Genomic DNA, 19,224 nt, shown 5'->3' on the forward strand with positions numbered 1-19,224 from the left:
ATGTACAATTACTACATATACATGCATGGCTAATTCAGATACAAGGTAAACATTATTAGAGGTAAAAAGTACATTTCTCAGTTGTTTTATGATGGTTTATTATTGTTAGATATGATGCATTCATACAGATTTGATGCTGCTGATTTTAACAGAAGCAGATCTGTAAATAAAATTATACTTAACTGTTAATTAACTGTTAAAAAATAGCTTATTATCGGGAGGCAAGTGGTTTATTTTGGGCTTGTTTCTCCAGACCATGTTGCTTGTTTATCTTACGAGTACTGTCATTTTAAAAAGAATGTTATTTTGTTTTGTCCTAACCAGTAAACTTTTGGAAAGGAGGATGCAGTTTTTACTCGGAACGATCCAAAATGAAAAGCATTTTGTTTTTAGTCACTGTTCACAAGTGAACTTTTGAATGGCACTGTATCATTTAATCTTAATTCTTTATATTGTATTTAACTTGTATTTTTGATACATTAGAAAATGAAGCCATCATCAGACCAGGAAGAAAACGAGCTTGTGATTCTTCATCTTCGACAATTGTGTGAGACCAAGCAGAAATCTCACATCCATATCGGAGAAGCCCCACAGGTAGTATAGACATACAAACACATAAATGCACTCTCTCTGTGAGTTCGAAGGAAGTTCTGTCATCATTTATTCACCCTCATTTTGTTCCAAACCTGTAACACTTTCTTCTGTGGAACAGAAATTGATACATTTTGATTGTAGCAGTCGCTCTTTTAAATGCAATTATAATGAGTGGTGATAGGAGATTGTAAGCATAAAAAAGACACAACAGCTCCATAAAAGTATAATAAAATGAGTCCAAACAAAATTAGAAAATCATACAATCATACATGCATTGTATGAGAAAAAGATTAAAATGCAACCAGATCATTGAGCTAGCGAGTTGAACTCGAGAAACAGATCAGTCCGATTTGTGAACAAATCATTCAGTCTGGTTTTGTGAACCGGATCAACTGATTAATTGAAAAGATCTGATTCAGAAAGAATGTTATGTTTACAAATTGCACAGTGCTACTTCTCTCGTGAGCTCTATTGAATGTGCTAAGGAGAGCTAAAGTGGATGTCAAGATTTTCATTCCTTCACACAAATCTGTTGTGTGACCAGAAGACTTGGAATATAGCACATGAGTCATATGCAACATTTTTGTATGATATTTATGATATTTTGGTATCCTTTTTGAAACGTGAACTCATTCCAATCCCCATTCTAGGTAATTGCTTGGAAAAGCATGGTCAGTACATTCTTCAAAATTTCTCCTTTTTTGTTCCCCAGGAAAACTTATGTCATACTGGTTAGGAACAAACTGAGGATGAGTAAATGATGGCAGAATTAAAAATGTTTGGGTTACCTATTACTTTTAAGTTCTGTTGGTTTTGCTCAAGCTTATTTATCCTTGATCCCTGGTTGCTTGTGTGATCTTGCTTCAATCATATTTTAAAATGTATTGTCTGAATGAAATGTCACTAAGTGCAGAACAGACATTCCAAGGATTTCTCTGAAAATTGTGTCTATTCATACAGTACATTCACTCTCACTCATTCACTGCTTTATACCTGTGTGTTAAAGCAGAATGCTTCTGCCAGTGCCTTGACATCTGATAATTCCAGCGTGGGCCGCAACAAATTGGACTTGTTGAAGAACAAAGCCAAGACTTCTCTGACAAGCTCCTTGGAGAACATCTTCTCACGGGTGTGTGTGCATGTTGTCTTCCTGTGTATTATTGCTCTTTCAATGGGGATTGACCCATTTACTCTATCACAATAAAATAAGACTGTTGTTTGTGTATTATAATGACTTCGCCATCTGCTGTATTTACTCGTAAGGCAATATCTATTTGTAAGGATATAGCAGACTAGATAAGCATGGACCTTAAAGAATAAGTTCACCCAAAAATGACAATTCTGTCATCATGGAACACAAAATTATATATTTAAAGGAATTTGTTATACTGCTCTTTTCCAGACAATGATAGTATAATAGTGACCATTGGCTCCTAAATGTAGAAAAAGCACCATAAAATTAGTCTACACAACTCATGTGTTTCATTCCAAATGTTCTAAAGCCATTCGATTGCTTTGTGTGTGGAACAGAAGGAAATGTATGGTCTTCACAAAAAGCTGTTGTATGACTTCAGATTTCTTGTAATGTAGAGCAAATTCCAAATGGTCTACCTTTGTAGTGCATAATGGACAGACATGGTCACTCTGTGGTTTCATCATATGGAAAAGACCAGCACGAAAATTCTTCAAAATATATCATTTTATGTTCCACAGACGAAAGGTTCAATGTGTTTGATACAACATGAGGGTGAGTAAATGATGACCAGTTGTCATTTTTTGGTGTGCTATTTTGGGAGAAATCTTTCTTTATTGCATGCGCAAATGGCAATCCTGTTATTTTAATTTAGTTGTTCACTCTGTCTTCCCCAGGGGGCCAACCGTATGCGTATGCATCTAGGCAGCATGGGAAGTTTTGATCGTGTGAGTATCCCCTCTATTGTCCAAAGGTACAGCACACAAAACATGTGAATACCAAGATCTGTCACTTAAACCCTAGCTCATACTGAGAACACCCCAACCCCCCCCCCCCAAGAATCTTGTCTCTGTTCTGCCCCCTCCTAAAAGCATGTTAACACCCCATGCTGAAAATAATACCAGTGCAACGTAATAATATATTATGTGTTTTTCATCATTTGATTTAATCTTATCTGTGGGCTTGTATGGACCCTGTCCACCTCTCTCTCACTGTCTCAGTGGGGTGTGAAATGTGAGGCGTGAGTGATGTAAGCTCGGGTATCTGGACGCGTCTCTGTGGAGCACAAATCACTCTGCTCTGCTTTTCCACAGGGTCCTCACGTGGCCTCAGAGGCACTTTTAATGTGAGCGTGTCACTCTTCTTGTGCTTACACACACTCTACTGTCACAATCTCACAATTCCCCTCAATGTTCTGAATGTATTGTGAATCAGGTCTAAGAATACAGTGGCTTCAAAAGCATTGGGATACTTGACATGTAGAAATGTATGAATTTCATTGTGTTAGCTAACAAAATAACATACCAAGGAGCATTTGCAAAAACACATGATTCTAGGCCTTTTCTTAGAACTAGTTTAACTTTTCTGAGCCATTTTTGCAATAAGATTAAGCCAGCTGGTTTTCGAAGACATTGGTATAAAGTTCGAACAGGTGTCTTAGCAGAGTAAACACAGGTATAGTTCATTACATTAACTATGTACATGTTCAATGAAATTTGTAAACCAGAATATTTATACTTTTTGTTTTCTTTTTGAAAAGTATTTCTATTATTTTAAAACGTAAACTTAAACTGTTTTGGTGAAATATTTTGTTTGAAAAGTGTGCTTTCAGTATCTTCCTTTAAAATAAACTGATTATAAATAAATAAACTACAATATATCTTATTAAATTTGAATTAATTTATTGAAATTAAATATAATAAAATAAATAGATATATTTAAAATAAACCACTTGGTTTGATATTTTGTTATTTAATTGCGGTGCGGCACAAGTCTCAATACTTTTTGGAGTGTCTGGCGCATATGGATTTGAGCAATTATATGGGTTTGTCTTCAGAAATCCCACTTTTGTGATAAAAAGACTTTCAGGTCTTTGAAAGATGCTGTTCATGCATTTTCCATTTAGCTGTTTGAACATAATCAAAAGGCTACATAAAAGGCTTCAGAATAATTTTCTTGTGTGCCAGTAGAAATATCTAAACATTCTAAAAGCTTTTACTTTCTTACTTTTACTTGAGAACCAGTACTGATTAATATAAAAGACTTGTTTTCAGAGAATACAGACAAATCAAATTTGAGAATACAGTGGACATTATATTTTCTGAAAGCAAGTCCATTATCTTAGACTATGCCCACACTAATACATTTCTGTTTGAAAATGCATTAATTTAGCTTGTTTATGCCTGTCATCCACACTAGAACAGCATTTTCCTCCACAGAAAATGAAGCGTTTTGAAAACAATTTCAGAAAACTGAAAGCAGAGTTTTCAAAAAGGAAAAGTATGGGTGTGGCCTTGGACAATTGCTGAAGTACACTTGTCTTGTTTTAAGAATGTCTTGATAATTTAACTGGAAAGCAAGGTTTTTTTTTTTTGGCAGTATATACCTATGCAAGCTTTAAAGAGAGAGCGACATAGTACAGTAGTTATCGAAAGATTAGTACATTATTACGGTTTTGAAATGTTCTTTTGTCTTCCCACCATCTCTGTTGCTAAAATGAAATTGTGCAATTTCTGCACTGTTTGACAACTCCATTACCTCTATTACCCTGACAAGAGAGATGTCAGCTTGTGTTTTTAAGACTTATGTTGTTTGGATCATTGTTTTCCAAATTTAGCTGTTGGCAGCTGAGGGAAGTGGACAGGTTTTGAGATTTGTGCAAGTAGAGGGAGAAAGATCATTGTGCAGCCGTTGCTGGTTTCCTGGCCCTGCTGTGGACTAACTAACAGTAGAGCATGAGTTCAGGAACTGCTGTAGCACAGTGACAGGAAACAGAGTGAGGAAGAGAGCCAGAGAGAGACCCTTCCTATAGCCAGTACAGTAAACACCAGCCAAAAACCTCTATTGTGCTCCGGTTCACCTCCAATGGCTCATGTGTGTCTGATGTGTCACAGGACACAGGCTATTAGCATACAATAGATCACACAGTATATGTGTAGTCATGCTAACTCCAACCCTGCTACTTCTGCCTGGGGAAGTGATCCGAGACTCAGGCTGCTGAAGGAAAATGCTGGGTGAGTTTACAATCAATAGTTGATGTAGCTGCGGTCAAGTGTTTGGTTTGTCTGAAACGTATAGGTTGTGCTCACATTTCTCGCTTTATTGCTCACCACAGAGCGTTTCTTTATTCATATGAATTTGGGTTTTGATTTGACTGTTGATAAATTGGATTACAAATGGACTGTTTTTAGAAGTGGTCTGCCGAATAATGGTTTTGTAGTAGCCGTTGATGGTATGTAGAGGGCAGTGTGGCCAATGGGGGATACAATGCCTATACAGTTGAAATCAGAAGTTTACGGACACTTGGGTTGAAGTCATTAAAACACTCCACAGATTTCATATTAGCAAACTATAGTTTTGGTAAGTTGTTTAGGACAAATACTTTAGTGTATGACATGAGTAATGTTACAGATAGATTGTTTCACTTTTAATGGACTATATCACAAATCTAGTAGGTCAGACATTTACATACACAAGTTAACTGTGCATTTAAGCACCTTGGAAAATTCCCCAAAAATTATGTTAAGCCTTCAGGCAATTAGCCAATTAGCTTCTGAGCTAATTGGAGTCAATTGGAAGTGTACCTGTAGATGTATTTTAAGGCCTACCTTCAAACTCATTGCCTCTTTGCTTGACCTCATGGGAAAATCAAAAGAAATCAGCCAAGACCTCAGAAAAAAAATGGTGGACCTCCACAAGTCTGATTCATCGTGAATGTACCATGTTCATCTGTAAAAACAATAGTACGCATATATAAACACCATGGGATCATGCAGCCATCATACTGCTCAGGAAGGAGACCCATTCTGTCTCTTAGAGATGAATGTAGTTTGTTGCGAAAAGTGCAAATCAATCTCAGAACAACAGCAAAGGACCTTGTGAAGATGCTGGATTGAACAGGTAGACATGTATCTATATCCACAGTAAACCAAGTCCTATATCGACTTAACCTGACAGGCTGCTCAGCAAAGAAGAATCCACTGCTCCAAAACCACCATAAAAAAGCCAGACTACAGTTTGCAAGTGCACATGGGGACAAATCTTACTTTTTGGAGAAATGTCCTCTGGTCTGATTAAACAAAAATTTTACTGTTTGGCCATAATGACCATTGTTATGTTTTGAGGACAAAGGGTCAGACTTGCAATCCGAAAAACACCATCCCAGCTGTGAAGCATGAGGGTGGCAGCATTATGTTGTGGGGTGCTTTGCTGCAGGAGAGACTTCACAAAATGCACTTCACTTCACAAAATAGATGGCATCATGAGGAAGGAGATTTATGTGGATATATTGAAGCAACATCTTAAGACATCAGCCAGAAAGTTAAAGCTTGGTTGCAAATGGGTCTTCCAAATGGACAATGACCCTAAGCATATCTCCAAAGTTGTGGCAAAATGGCTTAAGTACAACAAAGTCAAGGTATTGGAGTGGCCATCACAAAGCCCTGACCTCAGTCCGAAAGAAAATTTGTGGGCAGAACTGAAAATGCATAGGCGAGCAGGGAGGCCTACACACCTGACTACTATTACACTAGTTCTGTCTGGAGGAATGTGCCAAAATTCCAGCAACTTATTGCGAGAAGCTTGTAAAAGGCTCCCCAAAAAGTTTGACCCAAGTTAAACCATTTAAAGGCAATGCTACCAAATACTAACAAAGTGTATGTAAACTTCTAACCAACTGGGAATGTGATGAAATAAATAAAAGCTGAAATAAATAATTCTAATTCTTAAAATAAAGTAGTGATCCTAACTGACATAAGACAGGGAATGCTTTCTATGATTAAATGTCAGGAATTGTGAAAAACTGAGTTTAAATGTATTTGGCTAAGGTGACTTCAGCTGGTATATAGGGGAGACAGGTTTAGTTGTCACACTTTATACTCCAGTCAATATTTATCTGAGTAGGTTTAGTTTTGAAAGTCAATTTCTGCTTAGTCACATACAAATTTTCGCTACAAAAATAGCTATTGAACATTTTCACTGTTCTTGCCCAGGAAAAAAGATACAGTTCATTAAACACACATTGACCTCTTGTAACAATTTGCTCCAATAGCAGGGTTTGTTGTCACACTACATTATACTGTATGTTGTCAGACTAAATCTCAACACTATTATATTCCTGCTTCATTCTATGCTCATCCAGCAGGCCGACTCACCTGGTGACTCCCCACCTGGGACTCCACCCAGTTACCTTGATAACGATCCAGATGCCCCGCAGTTCCGTCGCCGTGCGCACACCTTCAGCCACCCTCCCATTAAGAAGAAGATCACCTTCACTGAGGCTTCATCCCAGGGCTGTAAGGCTCAGCTGCACAGGCAGCAGTCTTTGGCCCCTGAGCTGCTGCAGATCAGGTAATGCATCACATGCCTTCCTGTGATAAAACCATATACACTGCCTGCCTCCCCAAAAAAGTTGCCGTTTGGATTTAAATAAGCAGATACTTAAGAGTCTATGATTGGATCATTATTGCAGTGATTAATGTTTCAGCTGGCAACAAGTCTTTTAACCCTAACTGATCCAGTGTGTAGCTTCTAATTTCTTAAACAACCATGTTGTAAGACGTATCCCGTGGTCGTGGAAAATACGTTACTGTGTTTCAGAACGAACAAAGTATTGGCCTGCATTAAGCAAAGAAAACATCTATGGAGATTGCTGAAATCACTGGAATTGGGTTAAGAACTGTCCAAACCTGACAGGATAGTGCTGATCCATCAGCTTCGTGTAAGAAATGTGGTCAGAAAGAAATCTTGAATGATAGTGATCGGAGATCACTAAAACGCTTGAAGTCACATCTTAAAAAAATGACAGTAGAACTCTCGGCTATGTTTAATAGTAAAAGTTAGAGCATTTACACATGCACAATGCAACAAGAACTTATAGGATTGGGACTAAACAGCTGTGTGGCCACAAGAAAGCCACATTTTATTGAGGCTAATCAGAAAAACTACTTCAGTTAGCTAGGGAGCATAAAGATTGGACTGTGAAGCAAGGACATGTGGTCTGATGAGTCCAGATTTACCCTATTCCAAAGTGATGGGCACGTCAGGGTAAGAAGGGAAGGTTCATGAAGCGATGCACCTGTCATGCATAGTGCCCACTGTACAATCCTCTGGAGTCAGTGTTATTGCAGCAATAAAACGAAGACAGCCGACTACCTGAATGTACTTAATGACCAGGTTATCCCATCAAAGTATTTTTCTTCCCTGATTGCACAGGCATATTCCAGGACGACAATGCCAAGATTCATCAGGCACAGATTATGATAGAGTGGTTCAGGGAGCATAAGGAATCGTTTTCTCACATGAATTGGCCACCACAGAGTCCTGACTTTAACCCCAATGAAAGTCTCTGGGATGTGCTGGAGAAGACTTTACGGAGTGGTTCGACTCTCCCTTCATCAATACAAGATTTTATCCAAAAATTAATGCAGCTCTGTATGGAAATAAATGTTGTGACGTTGCATAAGGTTATCAAAACAATGATGAATGTGCGTCATAATCAAAGCTAAAGGTATTCCAACTAAATATTAGAGCAAAAAAACTTTTTTTGGCCAGGCAGTGTGTCTTTCTGTTTTTCAGCTGTCATGAGATGCCTCTGCGTAGACAGCCAGATAATGTGCAGAAAACAGCTGATTGTGTTTGAAAAGGTTGTTTACTAAAGACCCTAATGCAATCAAAATCAGAGTTTTGTGGCTTTTAGTTCATGGTATGTCTTTTAGCTTTGAGGCCATCTGTATGCTAGTGTGCTTCTAGAACAACAAAAAGTAACAAAAGTAACCTTTAGCAGATATACACAGTTAAAATGTACAGACCTATTCTTGTTGGAAAACTGGGCAAAAATATTTATATCATCTTGCTCAATACAGATTTTTGTCCCATCAAATGCTCTCTGGGATGAGAACGTCCCTCCCCTAGCAAATCATAAGATGCCTCAGAATATCCACACTTTCCAACTAGATAGTATGCCAAATACAGAATGCCAATGGAGTATTATGTCCAAACCATAAGGTCATACACATCTGGGATGGTAATTTTAATTTTTGGGTGAACTAACCCTTTAAGTGGTGTATGTTTAACAAAACAAGAGTCAATTATTTTGTTGTTGTTATAATAATGTTCCAGAATCTATTCATACTACGTGCATACATACCTAAAAAATTTACTGTTTTACCGGCAAGAAGTGCGCCCTTCCTCAAAAGCAGTACATACTCTGACAGTACGCGATTTTGGACGCAGAAATGGTTCATGACTGTGATGTAACTAAAGCCTATTAGCTATTTAAAAAAATATATTTGTCCTTCGAACTGTCCCACCCAATCTTACAGTTTCAAAATGTAAACACGGGTACAATTTAATTGGGTCTGCAAGAAATCATAAATATGCTTAAATACATAGAAATACAAAACACACATGAACTTATTTTAGGGTGAATGCTAACATTGTCAATAGAGAACTTGGCATGTTGATGTGTATTGTTGGGATTAGCACTAATTTAAACAATTCATAAAATTTCTACATTTTGTGTATTTGAGATTATCTATTTAATCTGATTTTTAAACATTTAAAATATAGATACAATTTACCACTTTTCATTTTGGGAATTTTAACTGTAAAAAAACAAATCTAGAAAAATGTCACGGTTTCTGGGGAAAACAATTTTTATTCTCACATGGAGGAATCTTTCATCCTGCTCAGGAGTGCTCCTGTGTTCTAGAATATGGTTCCACGGGAGTGTCTAGACCTCAAGTAACATGTATTTGTTGTGGACATTTTATGTTTCGGCTCCCTCAGCCCTGTTGGTATCTCGAGAGCGCGCAGCGTCTCTGAGAGCGAGTCCTCCTTCAGTCTCCACTCCTCTTTCCACACCCCCAATTTCCTGAAAAGCTTTTACCAGGGCTCCCTTGGCTCACTGGCCTCCCTGTCGGACAGCGGGAGTCTTAAGAGGTGAGAGGGGGCAACCATCTCGGACCGTTTGGTGTCTGTTACCCCTCGGGGGGTCTGAGCAGTCATACTCTGCCTGCAGTTGTAGCTGATGGCGGCCTTATTCTCTGCACCTGTCTGTTTTTTAACCCAAAGGCTTTAGTTACTGTGTCGTCCATAATGAAGAGTCACTTCTCTAACTTACTCTATCTTCCTGTCAACATTATTGGACTTTGTCATAGCCCACAGGAATAGAGGGATGCTAAACCTTTATGGTTCCCTCCTCCTAAATTGCATGTTGCCGTCTTTACTAACTAAGTGTAATAATTGTTGATGTAAGGATTTTGCTAAAGCATCTACTCTATATTTTATAAAAAAAAACTCACAATACTTTCTGCTAATCTGTACTCTATTGTGCCTTCTCTTAATATTGAGAACAACTTCTTTTGTTGGATATTATTTCATTTTTTTTTTTTTTACCATTTTCCCAATTTGCAGTGTGTCCTACTAATTGGTTTGTCTTAAATTAACCTGCGGTGTTTTGTCTGTTTATTTGAGCCTGACTAAATATTTATTACTTTTTACATATTCATAAATAGTTTTAGAACTAAATGCTGAGAATTACTTGACTTTGTCAGATATCAGCTTCACTGAATAGACATACTGTGTAAATTGTGATATTCTGTGATTTCAGGCACGTTTTCATGACAGCTTTTTAAATATGTTTCTTTAAGAACATTCATTTAACCTGCTGAGACCCGAGTATGACTGCTGTGTGCATTTTTCATTTCCCTTACATATTTTAACCAGTAGCACCTAATTAACATGAAAAATAAAAAGAAATCTAGAGTTTTCCTAAAAATGAATGCCAACATATGTGGACAGTGGGACTAAATTGTGACATTTTATATAATACCAAGGAATGGTAAGTCAGATTTTTTTTTTATCAAATTGTTTAGAAAGTTTCCAGGAGTGTTGGTTATTTATATTTTTGAGACGTAATAGACATTACCTCAGCAATAAGGATAATTAATTCTGATTAAAAGTTAGGCCTGCATCATCCAATCACTGCCAACCATGTTAAAATAAAATTATACATAATAAATTCTGAACCTATGTACTGATTACTATAGTCCCATGTGTGCCAAACATCATCTACAGCCTGAAACTAAACTTTTGATAGGAAGTTTGGAGTGAATGCATTTATCTACATAGAAAGCTATAGGATGATCCCTTGCTATTTACTGAATGACTTAATGTCCAGTGTGCTGTCTCTCTGCACTTGTCTCAGAAAAGTTCGAAATGCACCTTATTTCATCCTAACTCCTTATAAAGCCTATGAAAGATATTTTTTTCATTTTTTGGATGAACCCATTGGTTCTCTGTGTGATTGTTAAATTCATTAGGATTTCTAATGAAATAATACGCTAAAGTACACATTAGTGTTTGTTTGAGTAGGTTTCTTACCAGATGTAGTTTTATTGGTTTTTCTCTCAAAGACAAACTCTGCTGTGGTCGGCGCCATGTTGTTTGGTCACATGACTCGAAAGTTTAACGTTAAAATCTTTAAAATTCCTCATCATTTCAGTCTGACCTTAGCAGGTGGAGTGACACTTACAGTTGTTAAAGATTGTTCATATTATTGGACGAGACTATAATATAACTGCAATCTATAATAGACTAGACAGCATACTTGCAATTTTTAGTAGGTGTAGCAAAGCTCTGTTTCTCATTTTGCTGTTTACATAGAAGTCTTGAAGGTACAGCAGCAAATAAATAAATAAATAAATAAACAGCCTGTTTAATTCTAAGGTTGAAAGAAAGGGTGGAAAATGGCCATGCAAAACTATAATATAAGCTATAACTAATTTATAGCTAAAAAATAACGTTGACTAACACTATAATTGGACCTCAGAGAAAACGTTAGATTATAACCAAATCTGAAATGACCCATTTAACTGGTTTTAGAATTTAAAATGTATCTAAAAAAGCACCTGCCATTCACGCTGCCATGGTGTAACCTCTCCTTCCCTCTGTACAGAATTAAAAGCAGCAGTTGTCAAGGGGGTGTGTATTAGAATAGAGAACTCTTGATGAAATCCAGTGTGACCTATTGACCCTGTCTCATGGGCTTCTTTTCAGTACAATACTGTTTGACTGGTCTTTGTGTGCTGGTTGCTTGAGCTATGAGCTCTCAGAACATAATAGAGCTTAACAAAATAGCTCGCTTGAATTTAATGACCTCAATGTGTTTCACCCTTCATTTGTGTGACATAGTGAGCTTTAATGACCCAGTGCTTTGTGAGTGTTCGAAAAGGAGACAACATTTAAAACGTCATGTCTTTGATCCAGCTCTGTGTTTTCTGCAAATTGTAGAGAGGTTCTTCTCTCTGGATCTTGAAGGTCACCAGCTGTCTCTTGTAATTGAACGTGCAGCATTAGGTTCCTGTAGCACACCTGTCTATAGAGTGGTGGTCAGAGTTGGCCTTCTCTCTAGCAATTAATGTGTGACATTTCAAACCAGTCTGACGGATTCAGTAACATTCTCTTATGTGTCCTTGCTGTTGCCTGTGTTTTTTTGTAGTAAATAAGATTCAGATAAACGGGCAGAGATTAGCAGAAATGTTAAATGGACAGTTCTGTCATCATCTACTCATCTTGTTGTTTTAAACCCATATTACTTTTTTTGATGACAGTTTTCATTTTTGGTGATTCACTTTTTTATCCTTCAAAGCGAATGTTGTTCCGATTCGTTGTGTTCTATTTCTTTTCCAAGTAATTGGTCTTTTCCACCTAACAGGTGATAGACTTACAAGGCACCCAAGCCATAAGGGACCAGAATATCATAGAAACTTCAGTAAGCAACCATCCAGAACTCTTGATGTGGAAAGACCTGAAAAAAATGAACTGTGTCCATTTGCTCTTGTGTGCGTTATTCAATTGTTCCTTATTCTGAGTTCTTGTTTACTCCCAACTGGTTCCTAATCGCTTTCTCTTTTCCTCAAAAAAGGTAACCTGTGTTTTCTGCCGTTTATGCATGAAATCATTTAACATCTCTAAACACACTGCTTCTTAATTGCTTATAAGCTTTTGCTTAAATGTATTAGTGAATGAACACGTGAATGTTATTAGTTTATAACTGGGATTAAAAAAGGCTTGAACATCTATACTAAGGAGAATACTATGTATACTGTCTAAAATCTTATTTGAATGAGTGTGTTTATTTTGTTTTTCTCTAGTGGTAATGGGGAATACAGGAAGAGGTCTTTGTCAGTTTGTAGCACAGATTCTTTGACCGTGGTGCCTCTTCGCAGAGTTTCCTGGCGTCAGAAGATTTTTCTTAGGGTGGCTTCACCCATGAACAAACCCTCAGGGTATAAGCAGAACATAGGTGGGTACATATGCACACACATACAGTAAATAAACATGCAGACAGGTGTGACACTACACCCTGTCCCCCCACCTGTCATACAATACAAAATTTGCTTCCTTATAATGATCTCTTTTACTGAGATTCAAAAAGAAAACCATCCCTAAAACTACACAGTAATACCTTGGTTTTATGGAAATATACAATGGTTGTTCTTGGAAGTACCTTGGAGTACCATTTATATAAAACAATATATAAATATGGCAATCATACTATACCGTGGTGGCCCAAAAATATCTGGACACTTAAGCCATACTTAAAAAGATAAGAATGTCATAGGATTTTACATTAAAATACCAAATCAAGAGAAGAGACATTTATTTATAAAAAAGGTAACTCAAGGAAAACAAACATTTTACACAAGTTTGTTCAGTTTGTAATGATAAAATGATAGATGATGCACTGTATTTATACTCTTTCTGGTAGTCATTGAAATTGGAAAGAATTGTGGCTAAATGTGGTTTAAAGGGATATTTCCCCCCAAAATGTTTATTCTCTCAACATTTACTCATCCTCATGTCATCCCAGATGTGTATGACTTACTTTCTTCTGCAGAACACAAACAAAAATTTTTAGAACAATATTTCAGCTCTGTTGGTCCACACAATGCGAGTGAACTGTAGCAAAATATTAATCAATTAGACTTCAGATCCATGTTTTCTGAAGCGTTTTGTTAGAAAATAGTACAAAATGTAACTCTTTTTTTTTCACTGTTCATTTTGCCACTGCAGTCTCTAGGTACGATCATGATTTCAAGTGGGAATATACTTATTAGCACTCGAAGCATGTGCAATTCATGTTTAATCGAGCGTTAAAATCATGATTTTCTTTTTGCTCATAACTGACGTGGCGACTCATAGCCTTGCAGCATAGATTCAAAGCAGAAGTATAAATCAGCCTTTAAATTTATGCTGCCTTTTATATGCTTTTTGTAGCTTCATAAAATGTGGTCACCATTCACTTGCATTGTTTGGACCTACAGAGCTGAGATATTCTTCTAAAAATCAAAATTTGTGTTCAGCAGAAGAAAGAAGCCATACACATTTGAGATGGCATGAGGGTGAGTAAATGATGAGAGAATTACAATTTTTGGGTGAACCTTTAAGTGTCTAAATATTATTTTGTTCCACTGTATATATAAGTATTTTTATATTGCCATTAGCATCAGTATATCATGGTACCACCACAGTATGTATTTTTTCATACTGTATATTTTATTCACAAAACCACTTCATTCTCTTTCCATTCCCTCTGAACGCAAGTCTTCAACACATTGTGGTTAGTATTTGTTGTTTTCTAGACCACATGGACAGCCAAGAGCTGCTACCTCTCTCTCCTCGGTCTTTGGACCAGGATCCTCATGCCAGCCCCCTGTCACAAGAGCAGGGCTTTGGTGGAGAGAGTGGCCTGCACACTCCAGTTGACTACAGGGCCCTGTGGAAGAAAGCCATCCACCAACAGATTTTGCTGATCCGCATGGAGAAGGAGAATCAGCGCCTGGAGGGTTGGTGTTTCTACACATACAGTATCTCCCTTTCTTCTGTCATCAACAAACATCTCTTCTATTTGTATTCCCTTATAGCTGTAATTGTCCTCTTAAAAGTTTAGTTCACCCAAAAATAAAAATTCTGTCATTTACTTCTGTCATTCAAACCTGTTTGATTTTTCTTTCTTCCATGGAAAATAACAGATTTTTTTTTTTTTTTTAACAATGTCGATGCATCTCTTTCCCATACATAGAAGGCAGTAGTGACCAGGGGCTGTCAAGTTCCGAAAAGGACCATAAAAGTAATCTATATGACTTTTGTGCTGTATTCGAAGACTTGCGAAGACATGTCTATATGTATGTATATGGTAGCTTTGTATGAAAAACAGACCTTTTTTATAGGTTCAAAAGACTTGATATGTACGTAACACACTAGTCATATGGAGTACTTTTGTGGTGCTGTTATGGTGGTTTTTGTACTTATTGGAGCTTGACAGTCTGTGGTCACTATATGCTTTCGTTGTATGGAAAATAGCTGCTCATAGATTCTGCAAAATATCGAATTTTGTATTCCTCGTAAGAAAGTAAGTCATTTGAGTTTGGAATTACATGAGGTGAGTAAATCATGACAGAACTTTCATTTTTTGATGGACTACTGCTTTAAATATGCTACTTTGGCCATGGAACTTTACAGAGTCAAAGGAAAGTATTTATTCCCTCCTGTCTCTCTGGTTACACTGTTGTTTTTGCCCTGGCCTTATTTTTAGAGGGGCAAGTGCCTTTGCTTCTGTTTTACATTCTAGGACAAAGTTATATATAGATCGGAATGTCCGGATATGACGTTCATGCTCTATAAGAACATACTTTCATTTCTGTGAACTCTGGGCTATAGCCAGAGCTCTGGTCTTTCAGAAACACTTTAAAAATACCAGTTGTTCCTGCTCAGTAACATATTATGAAAGTTCATATTGCGGATTGGTTCGAATTTATTTTAGAAGAGCAAAACTGTATGAAATATTGCCCTCTGTTGGCTAAATCATATAACACATGATTTACACTCAGTGAACCTGATTTTCAAATATACTTAATAGGCATAGTTTTCCCAAGATGGAAATTTTGTCATTATTCACTCACCCTCATGTTGTACCAAACCCCTTCAGTTCATTGCATCTATTTTTTCCCCCCAAAGTATTGCATGTGAAATATTGTCATCTCATTTTGTGTTTTATTTAAGTTAAACACACAGGTGAGTGAATGATGACATAATTCAGATTTTTGGGGGAACTATCCTATTAAGTCTCTACCTCTGTTCTTTTCCTCTGATTTTTTTCTGTTTGTTTGTGCGTGCTGTGGCATGGACCAAACCGAATAAATATATCTGAGTAGAAGGTAAGATAGCCACCAAGCTTTTAACTGTTTGTCTGAGCAGGATGCACTTGATACAGTAATTGGCATTATAACAGTGTCTGGCTTCAATGCAGTTCGCAAATAAGCATGACACAAATATATACTCTGAGCTTAAGATATTCTCAAGCACTGAAAAACAAGAAATTTGTGAACTTCTTTTTTTTTTTTCCACTCCAATGCAAAAAATTATCTTTGCATTGGAGTGTCTTGAATGTTTTGTTGGCTATTAGGATAAAATTGCCTCATGTCTAGTGCATCACTTGCGGCTTTGCATAAGTCTAGAGACTAGCAGAGCATCTTTAGCTTGTTCAACTGCTAAGATGTTCTTGTATGCTTTACCTTGGCATGATACAAATGTATTTAGATGATATTTTATTGTTAAAGGGGCAACGCCATAAACCACAGAATATACCTCTGGCTTATGTTGACTCTCTGAATGTCATTGTTCTATCATTTTGCATGCAAACAAATGTATAGATCTTTCAGCTGTCCTAATGTTAGTCATTATAAATAAAAAAATATTAAAGCTGAGACCTGCTTAGCGGGTGTCTGTTTTCTCTTCCCATAGCCAGCCGTGATGAACTGCACATCCGTAAGATGAAGCTGGACTACCAGGAAGTGTGTCAGTGCTCCAAAGAGGTGCAGGCCCTGTGGGACAGGAAGTTGAGCAGACCCTGCCGCACTAAAGTACAATGGGACAAGGAAGAAATCCACAATGCCTTCTGCCAGGGTAAGTTCTCAACAACAACCTGTCATCTTAAGTCATTAAACCCCACGACTCTGTTAGATGAAGAGATATTTAAAGATAACCACCGTTGCTAAATCACATCTAATTCTCATAACTTTAAGCCTTTTAAAATTTGTTACAACATGTCTGCACTGGATGAGTGAAGCCTTATGACACACACTCACTCACTCACTCACTCACTCACTCACTCACTCACAAAGCAGTGCATTGCACCGGCTTATTTTTGCAGTGTTCAGTTACTCCGGTCACTATATACTCACTTTGCACTTTATTAGGAGCACTATGGTCCTCATAAATTGCCTGAGGTGGTCTTCTGCTGTTGGACCACATCCACCTCAAGGTGTGACGTGTTGTGCATTCTGAGATGCTATTCTGCTCACTACAATTGTACAGAGTGGTTATCTGAGTTACCATAGCCTTTCTGTCAGCTCGAACCAGTCTGGCCATTCACTGTTGACCTCTCTCATCAACAAGGCGTTTCCGTCCATAGAACTGCCGCTCACTGGATGTTTTTGTTTTTGGCATGATTCTGAGTAGTTTAGAAACTGTTGTGTGTAAAAAAAAAAAAACAAGATCAGCAGTTACAGAAATACTCAAACCAGCCCCTCTGGTACCACCAGTCATGACACAGTTGAAATCACTGAGATCAAATATTTTCCCCATTTTGATGGTTGATTTGAATATTAACTGAAGGTCCTGACCCGTATGAGGTCATGATTTTATGCATTGAATTGCTCCCTCATGATTGGCTGATTAGATAATTGCATGAATAAGTAGGTGTACAGGTATTTCTAATAAAGTGCTCAGTGAGTGTATTTTCCCCATTTATCTTAACTAAAATTATTTTATTACACACATTATTTACAAATATTATGTGTTAGTTGATTGCATTGAATTTAGTTCATTGTCCTTTACTGTATATCAAAGCCTGCTTGTGATGTGTCTGATCTTTGCTGTACTAATTTAAATCATATCTTGTTTCTAAACCCTAACCACCACTTGTAATACAGAAACGTGATTTTGTGTGTGTGTGTGTGCTGTAGGTGTCCCTAAAAGTCGGCGAGGGGAGGTTTGGCTCCTGCTTTCCCAGCAGCATCGTCTGCGCAACCGTTTGCCGCAGCGTCAGCAGTATCCAGATACACCTTATCAGGATCTTCTCAAGCAGCTCACGGCACAGCAACATGCCATCCTGGTCGATCTCGGTCTGTATCCAACCCAAGTACATTTCACATGTTCCTGTAGCTCATGACGTTACCATTGCCAAGGTCATGGGTTCAATTCACAGGGAACACACATACTGATAAAATGTACGCATAAAATGCATTGTAAGTCGATTAGGATAAAAACATCTGCCAAACACATACAGTACTGTTCTAAAGTTTAAGGCAGTTTTGAAAATTTCTTCCAAAAATAATGTCATGAATAATTTGAATTGATCAATCAACTTCATACAAAGTGCACTAAACATAAAACTAAATCAATATTTGGTATGACCACCCTATGCCTTTAAAATAGCACCAGTTCTCCTAAGTCCACCTGCACACAGTTTTCAAGGTTGTTGGCAGATAGGTTGTTCCAAGTATCTTGGATAACTTTCCACAGTTGTATGTATTTAGGCTGTCTCAGTTGCTGCTGTCTTTTTACGTAATCCCTGACTGACTCGCTGATGTTGGGATCCAGGCTCTGTAGGGGCCATACGATCTGTTGCAGGATTCCTTGTTCTATTTCTATTTAATTATATTTCCAAATTGAATGTTTGGTGAATCTAAAATGGATATTTCCATTGGCACACTAAACCAGAAGATATAAAACAACCATCGTAAGACCTAAGACTTTTGCACAGTATTATACAGCTCAATGGGCAAATCAGTCCACTATGACCAACTTAATAACTTTGTTATGTAGTACAAAGAGGAACTTGATTTGTGAGAGATTAATGGTAACAAAAGATGTGAATGTCCTCTTATTTCTGTACTTTCTAATAACAAATTTGACTGCCAACCACCCTTAGTTTCTGTAATAGATATTAGGTAGGATAGTGCTTATGGTTGACTAGACATATTTAATATCATATTAGGGCTTATTTGCCCTTAATAGCAAAATTGTCTTTGAATATTGCTATATTTGTGACCTAGCACATTAGTGAAATAATGTTTGTGTCTTTGCCAGGTCGGACGTTCCCCACACACCAGTATTTCAGCACTCAGCTGGGTGCTGGGCAGCTGTCTCTGTATAATCTACTGAAGGCCTACTCCCTGCTGGACACAGAGGTGGGCTACTGCCAGGGCATCAGTTTTGTAGCCGGTTTGTTGCTACTGCATATGAGTGAAGAGCAGGCATTCGATGCTCTCAAGTTTCTCATGTACGACCTGGGCATCCGACGGCAGTACCGTCCCGACATGATCTCTCTGCAGGTTTGTGTGTGTGAGCATGTCAGTTTTCATTATCTC

General features: G+C 37.5%; 1 protein-coding gene across 4 annotated transcripts in view; it reads left to right on the top strand.

Annotated features, from left to right (window-relative positions):
• tbc1d4 (TBC1 domain family, member 4) overlaps nt 1-19,224 on the top strand; it is a 58,265-nt gene that overhangs the window by 22,561 nt on the left and 16,480 nt on the right. The window contains exons 7-16 of one of the 4 annotated variants that reach the window (XM_052142466.1): nt 484-594; nt 1,601-1,723; nt 2,464-2,514; nt 6,930-7,135; nt 9,575-9,727; nt 12,943-13,094; nt 14,434-14,637; nt 16,595-16,756; nt 17,818-17,976; nt 18,944-19,188. In XM_052142466.1, coding sequence (XP_051998426.1) covers nt 484-594; nt 1,601-1,723; nt 2,464-2,514; nt 6,930-7,135; nt 9,575-9,727; nt 12,943-13,094; nt 14,434-14,637; nt 16,595-16,756; nt 17,818-17,976; nt 18,944-19,188 — 1,566 coding nt within the window. Of the gene's footprint in view, nt 1-483; nt 595-1,600; nt 1,724-2,463; nt 2,515-6,926; nt 7,136-9,574; nt 9,728-12,942; nt 13,095-14,433; nt 14,638-16,594; nt 16,757-17,817; nt 17,977-18,943; nt 19,189-19,224 lie in introns of all 4 variants that reach the window. The other 3 variants (XM_052142464.1, XM_052142465.1, XM_052142468.1) reach the window with 3 other exon arrangements.

This window comes from Xyrauchen texanus, chromosome 14 (assembly GCF_025860055.1).
Source record: "Xyrauchen texanus isolate HMW12.3.18 chromosome 14, RBS_HiC_50CHRs, whole genome shotgun sequence".
NCBI lineage: Eukaryota > Metazoa > Chordata > Actinopteri > Cypriniformes > Catostomidae > Xyrauchen > Xyrauchen texanus.